The 19,806-nt window shown below is 31.8% G+C and overlaps 1 protein-coding gene across 1 annotated transcript in view; it reads left to right on the forward strand.

Annotated features, from left to right (window-relative positions):
- TECRL (trans-2,3-enoyl-CoA reductase like) overlaps positions 1-19,806 on the forward strand; it is a 98,244-nt gene that overhangs the window by 54,788 nt on the left and 23,650 nt on the right. Inside the window, exons 4-7 of the mRNA XM_060090651.1 lie at positions 3,662-3,765; positions 11,091-11,206; positions 15,530-15,635; positions 16,885-16,957. Of these exons, the coding sequence (XP_059946634.1) occupies positions 3,662-3,765; positions 11,091-11,206; positions 15,530-15,635; positions 16,885-16,957 (399 nt within the window). The remainder of the gene's footprint in view (positions 1-3,661; positions 3,766-11,090; positions 11,207-15,529; positions 15,636-16,884; positions 16,958-19,806) is intronic.

Genomic DNA, 19,806 nt, shown 5'->3' on the forward strand with positions numbered 1-19,806 from the left:
CTTTCCCCTCACTTATATACCTGGTTGAGTGTTCCAGGGTGTGATCTGAATAAAGTATAACCCTCCAAGTGTTCTTTGATAAGAATATGATGGCATATTTTTAAAAATGAATCAATTCATTTAGCAATACAAGCAGGACATGGTGCAAAGAAGAGGTTATTTACAGTAATGCAGAATTTTAAACCTGCCTCTTCTACTTATCTTTAGAGTCTTCTTTTATAAAGTAGAGCTAATAAAGAACCTAACTTATGCTTTTTGTGTGGGGGGGTGGGGAGGTTTGTAAATATTAAATAAGATTATGTTTATAAAATGCTATAATGAGTTGTACGTGGTAGATGCTTCATTGAACATAGTTGTAACTACTAATATTAAGGAAAAAGACTTAATACAAAAACAAAGCAAGGCATGAATATTTACATTATAGTTGCTGCCAGAATATATTTGCCAGAATGATTGCACTATAAGTAATGACGCCATGTGAATTTAGAGTCCTTTACAGTTTCCTGACACAAAAGACTGCTAAAACACAAATAAAAGAGTAAGCAATTGATTTTATGTGAAAAATAGCAAAGGTTTATTTAGCTCAGTGTTTCTGCTGAGCTGGGCTGGACTTGGCTTTGCTTGGTTAATCTCACTCAAATAGCTACAGTCAACTGGTGGATTGTTGAAGACTGACCTTTTTAAGATGGCCACAACTACAGTCACTCCTCTCTGCTCTATGATTCATCAGAATATTCTGGGCTTGTTATCATGGTGGCGTCAGAGGTGCAAATAAATGAGTACAAGAACTCAAGAATTCATGAGATTCAGACTTAGAACTGGGATATGATCCCTTGTCCCACATTCTATTTGTCAAAGCAATACACTAGGCTAGCCTATATTCAAGGGGTGGGAAAATAGACACCAACTCTTAATAGAAGGAACTAAAAGTCATATTGCAAATGGTGTTTTGGTAATGGTGAATAATTGCAGTCATTATTGCAATAAATCTGTCATACAAACTGGTAACTAAAATGTGCTCTCTCTTATTACTGCAATTAATATACTTCATAATGTCCTGGAAGTACAGTGTTGAATTTCTAATTCTTAGAACCATTAGATTTGTCCAATAGAAAGTTGAAGCATGGGTAAAGTTGGTCCTTCTCTTCCCATCCCTGACTCCAACCATCCATACCCCATTATACAACAGCCTTGACAAACCTGTAAGGTTAGAAGTATGCACCTTAGTGTCTGGCCCATTCTTGGGAGAAAATGACCCCAAAAGATGCATCATTTGAGTTAATTCAGGCAGAAAATTCAGTGGTCTTAAATGGTCAAAGTATCATGTAGATGGATGGGCTTCCATTAGGCATGGTCTCCTGGGCCCACATATTCCTCTCCCACTGGAAAATTTAAGCCAGCAATTGTACAGTGACTCTTCCTAGTGAGACAGGCTGGAGCCTGGGATCCTTTGCTGCAGTGCTGCAATGCTTGCACCTGGACACACCTCTCCTCAAGCAACAAAATACAAATAAACTGTATGGGACTAAAAATAAATTCATGTATGTGCAGTTGGGACAAATTCTGGACGGAAGATACAAAAAGACCAAAAAACCCACCTGCTACTTTTGAAGAGCCTGGAACAAACGCGGGGGGGTCGGGAACAAGAGCAGGGTACTGCGCATGACCCCTGCACACAACACCACCTAAGAGGTGGGCAAAACACCTAAGCCACCCCTCTGGCCCTATCTCTGGACACACCCCTACTCTCACTCCATATAAGGAACAAGTACGCCCCCGCCTCAGGGAGCAGGCAAGCAAGGAAATCTTTTGTTTGTTCTCTCTTCCCCCTGCTGTAGCAGGCGTCCCAATAAAACCTCACCTGAATTTCTTGTCTGATCAATTTCTACCGATTAAGGAGGCCAGAACCCTGGTCGGTAAAACTAGTATCAATATATTGAAGCTCTGTATCCCTCTTTCTGACTCCTTCATACAGATTTAAAGAATTTGTTATTAACTCAGGCCCACCTAGATGACCTCTTTTGAAGTCATATATCATAACCTAATCAAGGAAGTGATAGCCTATTATATTCATGTTGTATTTATCAAAATTAATATATAACAATTTTATATTTTTATCTTACATTAAAATACCTATAATTGTAATTGTAAATCTATGCCTTGAATTTTGAAAATTATCTAATGATAGTCATAAATTAACATCGTACTCTTTCTTTCAATAATAGAGAATAAATGAAACCTGTACACGACTGAAGATAATATAAATCACAAATAGATTAGCATAAGCTATAATATAAATAAAAACAACAACAGCAACACTAATAGCATTATACTTGTGAGATACATCCATGTTGGTACATATGGCTCTAATCTACTCATTTTTCTTTCTGTACAGTATACTGTACAGAATATAAAAAAAATAAAAATAAATTATTTTAAAAAATGAAAAAAATAAAACAAAATATAGTTATCCATATCTCATTTATGAACACAAGATTTTTTTACAATGTTTTGCTATTACAAACAGTGCTAAAAAGGACATCTTTGTACATATTCTTCAGGACACACTTGCCAGAGTTACCTAGTGTTTATTTTTAAGAACAGAACATTTCCCTTACACATCTTCTGACATGTTCTGTTTACTTTCCTCCTATTTAATGAGAAATTCCTTCTCAGTAATCTTTGCAATATATGTGTCTTCTTACTTCAAAAGCCTGGAGTGCTAGAAATCTCAGTCTTAGTTTCCATCTTTTCTTTTCAAACTGAATGCATAAATAATCTCATCATGCCCCATGGCTTTAACTGTTAATGACTTTTAAATAATCTACAGAGCTACCCAACTGCCTACTTGACAGTTCCCACTTGCAGGTCTAATAGATATCACACACTAAATACACCCTAACCGAAATTTTCATTTTCACCCAATATCCCGCTCTTTCCTCAATCTTCTTCATGACAGTTAATGAGATTACAATGCACTTAAGTGCTCAGGTCAAAAATATAAGCACTGCCTGTATCTCACTGAATCCTTTTTTCTCTCAAGTTGAACCTGCTCTAAATTCAAAATATGTCTGGGATTGATGAAATTTTAACATTTCCACCAGTGCCATGTTAATCCAAACAAACCTCATACCCTGATTGACGAATTTTGTCTTCCTCCTAAGTAATCTTGCTCCCTTTCTTCCCAGTTACCACACAGCACCCATAACCATCTTTTAAAAAGGTGAATCATGCCTATATCCAGGTGCTTTGCAATGACTTTTAAAATCATTCTACTCCAAATAAGTTATCTTATAATAAAATAATTTATAGAACAGTTGATATGTATATCTACTGGCACACAAAATTATACTTTAAAAATAACTTGTATCATAGTTGATTATGATATCACCTAATATTACATTTTCTCAGAACACAATATGATAGTAGCTAGTGGTAGTCTGTACTTTGTTTAAATAGCATTGGGAAACCACGGTGTATTTGAAAATTTGCCAGATATATTTTATAAAATGGGTTTATTCACGTTATCTTACTTTAAAGATTTACTGTAAATTGCAATTTCTATGTAAAATTCATCCTTAGCTTTCACTGGTTTCACATTAAAATTATTTATCACTATGCTTTGAAATTGTATTAAAATGATATTTCCTTGTTGTTTAAGGTGGGCCCTTTTTGAAGGACTACATAACCATTCAAAGTGTTGCATCTTCCTCCATTGTCACACTTTATTTTACAGACCTAGGTCAACAAGTCAGTTGGACTACAGTAAGTATCGATTTGAAATGCAATAAACATGTCCCACATTTTGACGTAATTTGTTGACATAGAGGACTTTTTCTGTCAAATAAATTCATAGTGAAACAAAATATTGCACTAAAGGTATTTTAAAATTTCCATTCTTACCATGATCAGTGGCCAAATTTCCATTCAAGATTTGGAGAAATGAAAATACATGGTTGAAAGAAGGAGGATAAATCCCTTTTTAAATGTCTATCTATCTTATGACCGATGGCTTTCTGCTTTCCCTATGCTTTGTCAGTTACATAGTGTTTCTTCAACTTTTTCTTCTAAGAGCCTCGGGATAATGAAGACCCATTTGTTTGGAAAGAGTGGAGAGAGAATATTCAATAAAAAATATTCCAAGTCAGTGGGGAGGACATTTTAAAGACTGAGAGTGAAGTAGTAAGACTTCTTTGTGTTCTCAGAGGTGGGGAATTCTTCTGACTTTCTTGAAGGAGGTGTTTTCAAAGTGGTGGCAACTGAATCCAATAACATTAGAAGAATGAAGACCATATTAAAAAACAGGCGGACTAAGAAACATAAAATACTTGACACTACTTCACAAGTATTGACGTATTCATGAGTAATGGAATAGATGGATGGAATACCTTCAGTAGAAAGAAGCTATGAATCTATGTGATATTTAGTGACAGGCAGTTAAGGAGTTAATCTGATAAATAATTTTGACTAGTGCAATCATTCTATTATTCAATTAAATTAAACCTATTTTTATATTGTTCAACCTTTTAAAGTTTTTTTTTTCTGATTACATTCTATTTCATATTTGTGATATGGTTACTTTTTAAATATTTTCTATTCAAAATGGCTTTCTTTTGCCAGCAGAGTGCTTTGATTTTTCCCTTTATAGTTAAACAATCAATTTTTTAAATTATTACAGACACAGGATAATTTATACATTGTTATTTAATTCTCAAAAGGAGAAATTCCAGTTTACATTCATTAATCAAAATGTTGTCACATGCTTTACTTTTCCAGCAATTTCTCCTTTAACATACATTATCTTCCTGTATTTAGATAATTATTTTAGTGTGTTTGGTTAAATGGTTCCTTTAGTTTCCAAGATTTTCTGAGCCTTTGAGTACTAATTTGTTGCACTAAAAACTGAGTTTATAGTATTCTGAACCCTTGTGAAGTATATCATAATGTTGACAAAACAACATACTAATACATGCATCATATAAGCAAAGGGCTTAATGTTTAAATGTGATATCTACAGACCTTTGCTAAAAGAGATTTTAGACTAGTAGATTTTGATTTTTGAAGGTTAAAATATTCACAGTCTTTGTCCACATTTATGATGAAAAGGGAATTCTGTCTACAGAAGTAGTATCAGAGTGAGTGACAATAACTGTGAGTTCATAAGGAATTCCAGCTGCAGCATTTGGATAAGCACTGAGGAGAAAAAGTGCTAAGGTAGAATTCTATGACAATTGTACTAGAAAATTATAGCTTATTTGGGAAGAAAGTCATTTAGGTGACAAAGAGAACTCTGAAAATAGGCTGGCTATTTTAAAATCAACCCTATGGTTCACACACTCTTTTGCTCCAAATGAATCAGTCCTATTAAATGCTAAAAATTTACACATTATATTGCAATCTCACCCACTTTATATCAACCAAATTATACAATAAAAGCAATATTTTACCACACATAACATTGTTGCACATTCATAAAATATTAAAATGTACTCCTATAATAAAAGCATTATCATAAGTATTCTTTTTGTGAGAAATAATCTCTTTAATTTAGCGAAGTCAAAATTAAGATTTTAATAATATTTTTCATGAAATAAGTGTTTGTTACAGAATATTGAGAAAATTATTGCCTCATGGAACTTATTGGAAGACTTAGGAGAAAGGTTTATTATAATAATATAATAATCCCCATCATACAAATCCTATTAACTAAAGATCTTATTCAGTTTTCACCATTTTTATATTCATTCATGTGTGTATATAGTCCTATGCAATTTATCTCTTGCATAGATTCATGTATCCACCACCAAAATCAGATACGGAATTATTCATTCCCACAAAGGAACTCCCTCATATTACCCCTCTGTATTCACACACTCTTTTTCCTGTCCTGGGGCAACAACCAATCTGTTTTTCAACTCTATATTTCTGTCATGTGGCAATTGCTATATAAACAGAATCAAATATTTTTTGATTGATGTTTATTTGTCTCTAAGCATAGTGCCCTTGGGATCCATCCTGGCTGTTGCATGTATATCAATACTTAGCTTCTTTTTATTGGTGAGTGATACTCAGTTGTATGTATGTAACAGGGTTTGTTTAATTATTCACCCATTGACAGACATTTGACTGGTTGTCAGTATTTTGCTGTTACAAATAAAGCTACTACCTATCTGAGTGTAGGTGTTGGTATGAACATAGTTTTTTATTTATCTGGGACCACTGTTGAGTTTTAAGAGTAACTTTTATATTCTACATACAAGTCCTTTGTCTGATACATGGTTTGCAAATATTTTCTCTCAGTTTTAACTAGTCTTTTCACCCTATTAACAGGACTTTTGTTGTTGTACAAAAAGTTTTCAATTTTAATGCAACCTAATTTAGTAATGTTTTCTTTTAAGGATCTTGCCTTCACTATCATATGTAAGAAACTTTTGCCTAGCCTTAGGCCCAGGAGTTTTTCTTTTATGAGTTCTTCTAATAGTTTAATATTTTATGTTTTAATCATAGTTTTTTATTCTAAAGAATTATCTATTTTTAATTGTCAAACTTAATGTTTATTTTTAATTTGCCTCATGTGTCCTATAATCTATTTTTTGATTTTTTTTTCTTATTCCATATGGATTAATTGTCATACTATCTTTTCTATTAGCCTCTCTGGTATTTTGGTTGTTATATCTTATTTTTCACTAACTCTAGTGATTACCCAAGAGATTACAATGTGCATCTTTAAAATATTAAATACTAATAAAAATTGTTTATTAATGTGAAAATACTTCACAGAGAGTTGAATACCTTTAAGGTATTTAGGCTCCTCTTGACTTTTCTATTACTGTGATATATTTAATTATATACTTTAAAGTTAAAATCTACTACTATAATATCACATGGCCAATCTTTATTTAGATTTATCCTTTTTACTGCAATTTCATTTTTCCTTCTAATACTGAGCTTACAACTGGTACCATTATCCTTCTTCCTTAAAAACACTTTTAATGCTTTAATCTGGTTTTGTCTTTGATGAGTTCTCTCAATTATTGTTCATCTTAAAATGTATTTATTGAACTTATTTAACTTCTATTCTTAGAGAATACTTTTGCAGAAAAAAATACATGTTGGCAATTATTTTTGTCTTTATTTCACAAAATTGCATTATTTTGACTTCTGACTCCCATTGTTTTTGTTGAAAAGTCTACTGTACTCCTTAAGTCTTTTCCCTGGCTTATTTAAAATTCTACTTTTGTTTGATTATCAGAAGTTTGATTATGGTGTACATAGTTATGATTGTGGTTTTATATTTATCCTGCTTTGGGTTTATGTGTTACCTGAGTCTATGGTTTGATATATATTTAATTTGAAAAATTAGCATAATCTTGTCATCTTTTGATTCTCTATTATTCTCTTTATATTCTCCTTCTGGGATTCATATTACGTTTTCATACTTTTCTTTCCAGAGTTTTCAAATATCTGCCTAAATTCTCAACCTTTTATTTTTCTTTGAACATTAAAAGATTGTTTTCTAAATCTAACTGATAATTCTGTCATGTGAATCTTTAGTTCTCCTGTTTTCAATGTCCTTCGGTTATGGTGACAATATCTTCACTCCTTGTATACCTTCATATTTCTGACTTAGTGTGGGAAAATTTATGTGAATAAATTTAAAGATAACTTGAGGCCTAAGATGATGTTATTGTCTTTCAAAGATAATCTATCGGGCCTCCCTGGTGGCGCAAGTGGTTGAGAGTCCGCCTGCCGATGCAGGGGATACGGGTTCGTGCCCCGGTCTGGGAGGATCCCATATGCCGCGGAGTGGCTGGGCCCGTGAGCCATGGCCGCTGAGCCTGCGCGTCCGGAGCCTGCGCGTCCGGAGCCTGTGCTCCGCAACGGGGGAGGCCACAACAGTGAGAGGCCCGCATACCGCAAAAAAAAAAAAAAAAAAAAAAAAAAAAAAAAAAAAGATAATCTATCATTCTGCAGATGGACTAATGGCACTATTGTGTACAGGTCATCTCATTCCAATTCATGATTGAAATGATTTCAGACTGATCTTCAGTATCTATGAAGACAGATCTATTTCTGCCTCATCTTCACTCCTAAGTTGTAACTCTTCTAGATCCCGGCCCAAATCCTGGAGATTTTACAGAGCCACCTCTGTCTTTGAAAGATACCAAGCAATAATTTTTGTACTTCCATTCCCAAGCACCCTCAAAAGATTTGGTCTTTTTATCAGGCTGTTACCAAGCTTCATATCCCAGGTCAATCACTACTCTGGAGCTCCATTTAAAACATCTTGACCTTCTAATTCTTCAGTGACTCAGTAGCTCTTTGGAGCCTGAAAAACATTTCAATCAATTTTTCTTGCTGATCTCATTAGGATGGTTTGTTTGAATAACATAGGAATAGAATTCTCTGTTATATGTTATGCATATAATAGTTAATTTTTCTTTAAAAAAAACTTCTAGTATCATATTAGCTTCAATAGTATTCACTGAGTAAAAAGTGATATTACTACTGGGAAATGTTTTTGTAATTTTACTTAGTAGCTCTCCTATCTTTGGAAAATTAAGGTTGGCACTACTTTATTTTTGTCAGCAATTTCCAACAACTGTGAAATGTGCAATTTATTTTGACTGTCAATTGCTATTTCAGAAAATAATTAAAGCCAAAACCACCCTAATAATGACAGGACTAAAAAAAAAAAAATAAGGGAGAATGAAATACATTAAGTGCAGTCTGAGTACAAGGGTCTTAATCAGTTCACAACATTTGCAGCTGAATGTTTCAATTTATATTCTCTAAACAGCTTATTGCCTTCTTCCTTTTCAATTTAGACATACACCAATTTGAATATTCCACAGAAGCTGCAAAAATCCCAATTACATAGCTTGCCTAGTAGAAATAATGGATTTTACATTTAAAGCAACACCTAGTTTAAAACAGAGAACTTTCTATAAGGAGAAGCATGAAAATAACTTGATGTCAGAAATAAATTGGAATTTAAAAGTAGTATATATCTTCAAAGTAAAAAGAAAGTGCATCTGCTTATTTTGAATATAGAATCTCTATTAAACTTTTGGATTATGGAGTTCCCAGTCTTTGTAAACTCACCTGCTTTGCTTAGGCTGTATACCTGTATATACATATGTTTGTATGTTTATTTTGGCTTTAGTCTTGTTTTTACTCTCTTTTTTTGGTAGAAGAAGAGCAATTCCTGTTTCAGAAGTCTGTTTTATTAATATTTCTCTACATGGCTCTTGTTTTTCTTTACTCTAAATCTATTTTCTGATTACTTCCTAAATATAATCAAACATCTCTATTCCTTCTATCTGCACCCAAATAGACATTTTGCTTGAAAGATGCATTGTCTAAAAGTTATTTCTTATTATCCTCCAGTTTTTTCAGGTCCGGATGTATCCTTCATACTTTGGTACTCTTTTAACCCCCATGTTTCAGCATGAACAATATTTGTGATAAAATGCTGGGTCTTCTACAACATATTATTGTAAGTTAGCAGGCTCCCCTGATTTTTTTAGGAGATGATGGAGATAAGATTGTAGTTTAATTTTCTCTGATCCAAAAAAGTTTCATATTTGTGATAACATTTTTACTAACTTAATAAAGAGTGACATTTGGTCACTCATACAACATTTTTCATTTTTGACATATTACAATAGAACTTGCTCAAAATTGACTTGACTAGGTCAGAGGCATTGAAATAGATATTTTAAACTTTTTGCTGTAATAAAACAATCACTATCCTAATTATTCTAGAGTATTATTAACTAGATTCTATTATCAGACATTCAAAAGTGGTAAATATTTTTATTCCATATCTGAATAATCAGGAATGTTGTATGCCATAAACTAATATAGTCTCTTCTCTAAGTAAAAATGTCACTTTAATACTGAATTTATCGGATGTTGCACTGTTCTTATCCTCATATAAACGTCGTTCTTGCATCATGAGATAATAAATATCATTTTTAAAAAGTATAACTGAAGAAACCTGCATGTATAAATAGCTATTTATACGTGTGTATATATACATATATATGTAATTATATATGTATGTGAATAAACCATATATTTTAACCATGTAGCTACACAAAATTCACACCAGAGATAAGAGCATAATTAATAATCAATGTGATCACCTGTATTTTTGAGCAAAATATGTACAACTTCAAGTTTCCTACCTTAGAAAAATGATGAAAATTGGCAAAGACAAAGCAAAGTAGTAATGGCAGTCGAATTTATGATTGTTATGTTTGTATTCTTTCTCTTCTCTTTGAACACCCATAGGGGAAATTATTTTTGCTTTTTTGTCTGAAATTTTCAGAATGTGACTTTAACCTGGTTTTAGCATCAAAATAAAACCAAATAATTGACAGTCACCAGATTCAGAAAACTATTAGAAAACAAGTCAATTATCTTTCTGCAATCACAAGGTCTCATTTTCAATTATCTTCCCAATTTTTATGGTTGTCTCTCTGTGGATTGCGTATCTCTCTCCACATACATGGTTGCCACTTAGCTCCAGAATTCAGAAGTCAATCTTATAAAACTACTCACTCAGACTCATTAGAATTAATCTAAAATTTCCAAAAGAGAGAAGTAAATTATTTCAATCTGAATAAGTATCAAATCAATTGAGTTCAAAATGACATGGCCATAAAAAGATTAAAAGAAAGAAAGAGAAACTATTTCCCATTCCATTCAATGACAAAGACAGTTAACACAAAAGATTCATTTGTATGGGGCTGGAGAGACATGAGAAATGCATTTATGATTGTGTGATTAAATAAAAATTCCTGTGTATTATTTATGAAGAAATCATTATGTTCAATATTTTTAGTTAAATTAACCATTTATGATTGTCCTTTTCCTTAACACTTGGATACTTCTTCCAAGGAAGACTTCTTGCTATTTGCGATAGCACTTAATTTAGTTCTTTTTCAAGAATAGATGCTCACCTGTCCATTTCACAATTTACGTAGCAGGCTAAGCCTGTGGACATGTTTATTATGGTCCTAAGTAAATCTTAATCATATCTATAAAATGTACTGTTAATCTAAATCACCTTCTTTTTTTAGGTATTTTTGGCTGAATACACAGGACCTCTGCTAATATATCTCCTCTTTTATTTGAGGATTCCATATATATATGACATGAAAGAAAGCTCTAGAAGATTACGTCACCCAGTGGTACAGTAAGTAATACATATACATGGAACATATAGATTAAGGAGGAGACAAACTAGTACACAGATATTATGCTAATAAATACTTTTTGTAAATGCAATTATAGTGGATTCAGTTTTAGGGTAATATATTTTAGATAACAAGAAGTAATGTATGCATGCCAACTTTTAAGTTTATAAACAGGAACTATTACTTAATATACTTAATACTTTAAGTATACCTTAAAACAGAGGTAATTTCAGTTAATTATGATCACAATCAACAAGAGAAAAGTTTAATATTAAAAAGTTGAGAGGCCATATATAGGACTCAAAATATTAATACTTCTCTAAAAACATGGGCAACATTGCATAGAAAAGAGATAATGACTGAACTAATAAACTGGAAGAAAAAGGTTTTAAAAATTACAAAATCAAATTTTACTTTTAACCAGGACAGTTATCAAAGCAGAATATATAGCTATAGTTCTTCACGTATTGTGGAAATAGTCTCCCTCTCTCTCTCTCTCTCTCTCTCTCTCTCTCTCTTCATATCAAATAACAAATTAAAGAGAATGAATAATCATTCAAGATGCTATGTTGACATGTAGAGTTACCAATTTGTTAAAAAAAAAAAGGAACCTGGGCAAATGACTAAACTCTAAGTGAATTAAGAAGCAAAATTTAGGTCATAAGGATGCTAGAAAATAGAGAATAATTTGACTCCTGGATTTCTCATCTCAGATTTGTCTTTCCTTCACTCTTAATTCTGTACTCCAGCCACAATTACCACCTTTCTTGTCCTGATACTTACCATGCCCTTACACACCATCCCTCTTCCTCCATCCTTCCTCCATTGCCTCCCTCTTCTTTATTTTTTTCAAACTTCAAATAGAGCACAATATTACTTAGTATTATCCATTCCTATTCCTTCAATGAGAAATACGTTACTAAAATGTTTTTCCTTTATACAATTTATTACTTTAGAATTATATATTTACATAGTCATTTGTGTCTTTCCCTCTATAGAGTTTAATTTCTATAATGGGTGTCTTTTGGTGTTCAGTCAATTTTGCTGCTTAACACATTACCTGATTTATAAAAAATACTCAATAGTAATGTTCTGAATGAATAAATACATGAACCAGTTACATGAAAATTTATTTTACATTAGGCACTTTTAGAGTATAAAAACAGAGGAACCTGATCTGGATGTGAGTTCTGAGACGGGCTTTTCTACGAAAGTTATATTTGAACATTTTTCTTTGTTTTCTGAAGGGACGTGTCAGATTTTAACTAGTAAATCTGAGGAATCTTCATATGGAAATTATCTGTGGTACATAGCAGTTTGATGCTTTGTAGGAGCAGACAGAAAGCTAGTAGAGCACAGGCACAGAGAAGCAAGGGGAGATTGGATCTCAGGGATCATAGTCAGGTCAGTATCTGACAATTTGCTCAGGGCCTTTTGGAATGTTAAAGTCTACCTTTCTTTTTCTTAAGTTAAGAGAATGCCCAATTCATTTAGAAAGAGTCTGGGGTGGAGTGTTCATAAGAGAATGTAATTGCCCTCATTTTTTAGATCAAACATATATATGTGTACCAGATATATATCACAGCATGAAAAAAGAACACTTTTTTTTTTTCTCAGCAGCATTCTCAAAGGAATTGACCGATACTTGGTTATTATTCTTAAACACAAACACAGCATGTTTTATAACATCTCAGTGATAAATGTATCTGTTCCACATTCTTCCTAAGGAGCAAATATGTGAAGTTTATATTAAATCATTCAGAGGAGATACACACAAACACACAAACTACTTTTGAAATTTAAATGTCTAGTAGAGGTCAGGTCATCCCTCATATAACACACTCCATCTAAAAAAACTCTAAAATCTTCTATTTGTTGCCTTTCCTGAGCCCTTCTCAACTCCTGGAATCCTTCCATTGTGCCCTCTGCAATTCAAAATCCACTGTTAGCAAAATTTCTTATATTGTCAACCTTTTATCTGAATATTGCCTTCATATTCTTCCTCAACAGAAACCTGGTACACTGCCTCCCTTGCAGCTCTATAAAGTGTCTTCTTTCACAGCCCTCATACCTTGAAACTTACTTGATGAAACATAAGATATTTTCAAATATTATATTTGGGAAAAAGAGACCCAAGCCTATTTATGGATGTTCAATTAGTTTAGCACTGGAAAGAGAAAGAGTTGATGTTTGAAGGGAAGTCAACCATAATTAAATAGAAAGAATATTTTGGAATGAAATCAGACTTGGTAAGTGCAAAGTCCAATAATGTGCAAAGTGGTATATATCCAGATATTAAGTCATAGCTAGCTGCTATGCTAATATCTATGCCCTAATGGTATAATATAAATTAAATATGTGAACTAATTTAATCATAGTTTAAATTAAAATTTCTCATTTAGTGCTCTGCTACATTGCTGGGCATAAGATAATTTTTCTGCTTTCTTACAAAATGGAAAATTCTACTACGCAAGTATTTATATAAATATTCTGAAAAAGAACCAACAAGTTAAGAGAGATGCTGATTCTCTTACCAGTCCTTTGAACCCACATGCAACCTCCTATATCAGGATGTTTGTTTTTGCTTCTCTTACTGTCTAGAAAGCTCTGTCCCCAAATATCTACACTTTGTTTTCTCACTTCTTTCAGGATTTGTCTATTATTCTTAGGTATACACATCACACAGAACATGTCTCTCCCATAATAGGTGCACAATTATATTTTTATGAATTAATGAATAATGATATATTCCCTAATGATTTAGCCAGGTTGGTTTGTTTTTGTTTGATTATTTGTTTTCCCTAAAGTCATTCTTATTAATACCAGAAATCATTAATTCATTGTGTTTAATATAAACTTACAGTGTAGACTCAATGTTTGATTTTACATCTTGTAAATGAAATGCTTATTTTTATGCTTAACCTTTATACATTTAAGTATACAGTCTTTGATCCTTATTGATTTTCTTGAAAAACAATTATAGTTTTTGAAGTTTTACAGGTTTATTTATAATGAAATAGGTGCATATTTTAATAAAAATATATTTTAAATATAAACAAGAAAACATGCTTCTATAAATTATATTTGACATTTACTTTTTAAATATTAGTTATACAAATGACAAGAAGAGGTGATATGTTAGAATAGTAACAAAAACAAAGCAACACAAAATACTGCAATATGTTTGGCAGTCAAAGACCAAACATAAAACAAACTAAACAAAACAAAAGCTGCATTGACTCCATAGGAAAGGAAATTTGAACTTTTTCAGTCTATGGTACTTGCTAAAGGACAATTAAACAATGAAAAAGGTATTTTGAATATTATAAAATGTCAAATGCATTGTAAGTATGTTTTGAATACTTTTAAAGTTGTAAATTTTCTGCTTCAATCTTAAGGCCTATTGATATGAGCATATTTACAATTATTATATTTATATATATATATTCCTTGGGCAGATGTGAACATACAGTTTATGACTGTTATTATGAAATATCTTGAGAGTCATCAGAAGTAAATTTATAGAAACTGTTGTTACAGTACTTTTATTATTAAATAAATTTAGAAATTTTCTAGAATAAAAATATCAAAAGAACTTGTGTTTTGGTTACCAGAAACAATATTTCCTGATAAATTGAAAGTTGTAGCATACAAGTGAACCTATTTACAAAACAGAAATAAAGTCACAGATGTAGAAAACAAACTTATGATTACCAAGGGGGAAAAGTGGGGGAAGGATAAATTGAAAAATTGGCATTGACATATACACACTACTATGTATAAAATAGATAACTAATAAGAACCTACTGTATAGCACAGGGAACTCTATTCAATACTCTATAATGATCTATATGGGAAAAGAATCTAAAAAAGAGTGAATATGTGTATATGTGTAATTGATTCACTTTGCTATACAGCAGAAACTAACACAACATTGTAAATCAACTATACTCCAGGAAAAATTAATTTTAAAAAAGATGTAACTTCAAAAATAAGAAAAAGGGACTTCCCTGGCAGTCCAATGGTTAAGACTTTGCCTTCCAACATAAGGGATGTGGGTTCAATCCCTGGTCAATCCCTGGTCAGGGAGATCCCACATGCCTCGAGGCCAAAAAACCAAAACATAAAGCAGAAGCAATATTGTAACAAATTCAATAAAGACTTTAAAAATGGTCAACATAAAAAAAGAAGAAAATAAAAAAAAAATAAGAAAAAGAAAGTTGTAGTAAACTAAAAAAAAAAAAATTAAAATATCTTATGTATAAAGTGACCCAGATTTTTGGAAGGGAATTTAATGTGTTTGTGTTTTATTTTCTTTCTAGCTTGGCCTGCTTCTGTCATTGTATACATTATATCCGATACCTTTTGGAAACCTTATTTGTTCACAAGGTTTCTGCAGGACATACACCTTTGAAAAATTTGATAAAGGTGGGAACTGATATATTTTGTAATTTTAATTGTTATTGAGAAATTTTATGTATTGGATCATCTGCATCATCATTAAATCATGTTTATTTCTCTCAAGCTTAGATTTTTCTATTCAGCTTTATCAGCATATCTTAAACATTCTGCTCCTGAAATGCCCTTTCCTGAGCAATCTATTTCATTGGAGCTGCCCTCAACCAATAACATCACATAAAATATTTGGCATGACCTTACATTACAAGTTACATACTTTTAGGCACCTTTAAGTTTGGAAATACTTAGCACTGAATTCAGATTAAGTGCCACTTGAAGAGGAAGAATTTCATATATAAACCCTCTTATAAATATACATTTGTGTGATTAAAATGATGATGCTACACCCTATATTTGTGATTGGTGTCAGTGTAATGCCAATATCTTTGCTCTTCCCCCAAATGGTAAATACAAACATTATTAACCATCAATTAACTATCAAGAAAACGGGAAATGTTCTGGAACATTGAAATGGAAATGTACATTAGATAACATGGTGCAATTCAGTTTTTCAATTCAAATTAAAATTTATTTTAATTTTTTTCCAATTTAAAATTTAGTTTCAGAATGAATTATTTCTTCACTAAAATATTCCTGAGTTTTAGCAAATATCTGTTTTCTTAGAATTTCAACAAGCAGACATTCCATCGTTGTCATTATAATGAAACAGTAAACTCTAGAACTTTTACAAACCTCAAAAAATCATTTAGACTAGCTTCTCTTTTGAGAGAAGGTATTAAAATTCGTCATGTAAGATCAGCATCATAGCCTAGTACACCTAAAACCAGGCCATTTCCCTCTATAATCAATCAAGAAGCATTACTACTAATGATTAAATAATTCATTCTTTTATTCATTTACTGTTGGAAAATAGTTATTTATTATTTTTATAACTTCACTCCTATTTACTACTTGCTAGACAAAGCTATTCTTGAAAAATCTTCATAAAATACATCGTTACATTTCTCTATATCCTAAATCCTCATTTATATTAACAAGTGTTGAGCAAAGAAATGCATTTTCTTAGTGACATCAAATAGGTACTTTTAAAATACTACTTTACTGAATGAAGAAGCATTTCATTTAACTAGCTTAGAAAATTTTTTATACCAAAATGCTGCAGTGTGACATATAAATGTATGGGGTGACTTCAAATGATGTGATATATATTATATATATATATATATATTCCCTAACTTTTATTTTGTTTTATTTGTAGAGTTGTGCCTTTTATTGGGGATTCACTTCTTGGATTGCCTACTACATTAATCACCCATGGTATACACCACCATGTATGTAGAATTTATTCTTCTATACCCATACTAAATTGCCAACATCAAAACTCTGTTCTAAACTACATAGAAATGATGAATGACATGGCACATATAAAGGAATAAGAAAATAATGAAAAAATGTCAATTTTAAATTGCTTTCATAATACTCCATTAAATTTTTATGTAGGCTTAAAAGACCAAATTTGACTGACATATTTTGATTTAATTTCTTTCCATAGAAACTCTAGCAAAAAATGTAAGTTGATTATAAGCCTTCAAAATGACAGATAGTAAAATGAAAGAGTAAAGATGAAAAAGAAACATGCCATACAATCACATAATCATGTACAACCATCAGGATTTTTAAAATAAATAATTAAATTATTCTTTTAAATATAACTTCAAAAGAAAAAAACATAGAGGCTTTTTTTCCTGCGACATATTGTTCCCTATTTATAACTTTATTAAATGTCTTGTCCCTTGACTCAGATGAAGCAATTTAGCGAACTGCACACTGGAACCAAATCTAAATCCTCAGTTCCTAATCTTGGGGGAAACATACCTGTCCTGATCAAAGAATTCCATTTCTTTTATCTTCTGTGGACCTTTCTCTTCTCAGCTTTTATTGCAGCTCACAAGGCACACACAGCAGAGCCCTAGTGTTATGTGTTGACATTTCATATTTAACTGAGAGTTATTCTTTGTGGTCTATTTCTAGTTTATAAAGTTTGAAAATAAATGGATATAAATGATGTATTCAAGCTTTATTTTAGATTTTATAAAATAACATAAAACTTAAAGACATTAAAATAAATTAATATCTTTTCTTGAAGCAATGACACAGAGAATTATATTATTCAGGGTTTTTGCCAAAATCAGCAAATCTAATTCAGCAATCACAGTAAATGATTGCAATGTTCAGAACTTTAACTCTTCTAAATACTAACAAATTAACTATGAATACTGAAGGAGAAAATTCCCTGATCTCACAAAACTCTAACTGATTTTTAAAAATATTTTAACGGAAGATGTGCCTTCTAACTTTAGAACATGAACAGAAAAATTTTTTTAAATATTTTTTATCCATAGTATGTTTAAAAAGAGGAGCCTCTGAAAAATGCTACATTCATATATTGATACAAAATAATAGAGGTTAACTGTGTTAATATATGCAAAATATTTATGGAACACATTGTTTGTCAAGAACTGTAAAATTGCTATTTCTTTTGTAATTGGAAACAATATTATTATGTAAGTGTTAATATTCCCCACTATATATTAGGAAAATAAGGCTCTGAAAGTTTAATTTTACTGTGCTTAAGACTCTTAAATGAATATGATGTAAGGAGGACTCAAATAATGTGAAAATATATAGAGCATTACAATACCTATTCCAAGTGGAGAGTGAATATCATGTACAGGCACTGCATGCTTTGCATGGCTCTGATATGCATGGATTTCAGTTTTTATGGTTTATTTAAATAATACCAGCCCCTAAAACCATGCTTCAAATTCAGTTACCACATATGCTAATTGCAATTGCACAAAGTACAAACTTTGCAGCTAGCTCTTTAGTCCACATATCACTCTATAAATAACGGATGCACATCATGGTCAGTGACATCTGATGGTGGTTGATAACTGCACATCTCTTATTCAGTTCACTCACAACCAGCAAATAACTGGAACAATTGTGGAGTCTGGGAAGTCCAAGATCAAGGTGCTGGCAGATTGGGTTCCCTGGTGGGGGCTCTCTTCCTGACTTGCAGATTGCTCCCTTCTCACTGTGTGCTCACATAGTGGAGAGAGAGAAAGCAAGCTCTCTGGCATCTCTTCTATTAAGGACACTAATTCCCATCAAAAGGACCCTAACCTCATGACCTCATCTAAACTTAATTACTTCCCAAAAGCTCCATCTCTAAACACCATTATATTGAAGGTTGTGGTTTCAACATCTAAATGTTGGGAGGCACCATTCAGTCTATAGCAGTAGTGGGGGGGGCGCTAGGAAAATTAGCCCACATTGCAGGCAAATAATGGGATCTAATTTGTCATGTGATTATGACATTTGTTAGATTTTATTTTTTCCTTAGAATTTCACTTTTCTGCATAAATGCTACAAAAACTTTGATCCTTGCATTCATTATCTCTGCCTAAGATTTTTAAAGATTGTTCTTCCCCTTTTATAACTCTTTGATTAGAATTTATAGATTAAAAATTTTGATTATATATTAGGTTGTAAAAATCCAATGCTGTTCCTTCAAAGTAGAACTAGTACAAACTACACTATCTTTACTTTTTTAATTAATTTTATTGAAGTATAGTTAATTTACAATGTTGTGTTAGTTTCTGCTGTGCAGCAAAGTGAATCAGTTATACATATACCTGTATCCACACTTTTTAAGATTCTATTCCCTTATAGGTCATTACAGAGTACTGAGTAGAATTCCCTGTGCTATACAGTATGTTCTTATTAGTTATGTATTTTACATATAGTAGTGTATATATGTCAATCCCAATCTCCCAATTTATCCCTCCCCCCATTCCCCCTAGGTAACCATAAGTATGTTTTCTACATCTGTGACTCTACTTATGTTTTGTAAAGAGGCTTATATGTGGAATCCAAAAAAAACGGTACAAACTTCATTATCTTTAGATGAGATGAACTAAACCTGAAAACATAGATAAGTACAAAACGTTTTTAAACAAAAATTTTAAAACTAGATACTTAAAAACCTATTCCTAAATAACTATTGAATCTAAAAGTAAAAATACTAATATTACAGAAAAGACTATGACAAAGTGACAAAAGAGTAAACAGTACACATCAAAGCTTTTTTAGCCAAGTAGTTATAATCTTATTAAAT

The sequence above is a fragment of the Mesoplodon densirostris genome, chromosome 1, assembly GCF_025265405.1.
Source record: "Mesoplodon densirostris isolate mMesDen1 chromosome 1, mMesDen1 primary haplotype, whole genome shotgun sequence".
In the NCBI taxonomy this organism is placed as follows: domain Eukaryota; kingdom Metazoa; phylum Chordata; class Mammalia; order Artiodactyla; family Ziphiidae; genus Mesoplodon; species Mesoplodon densirostris.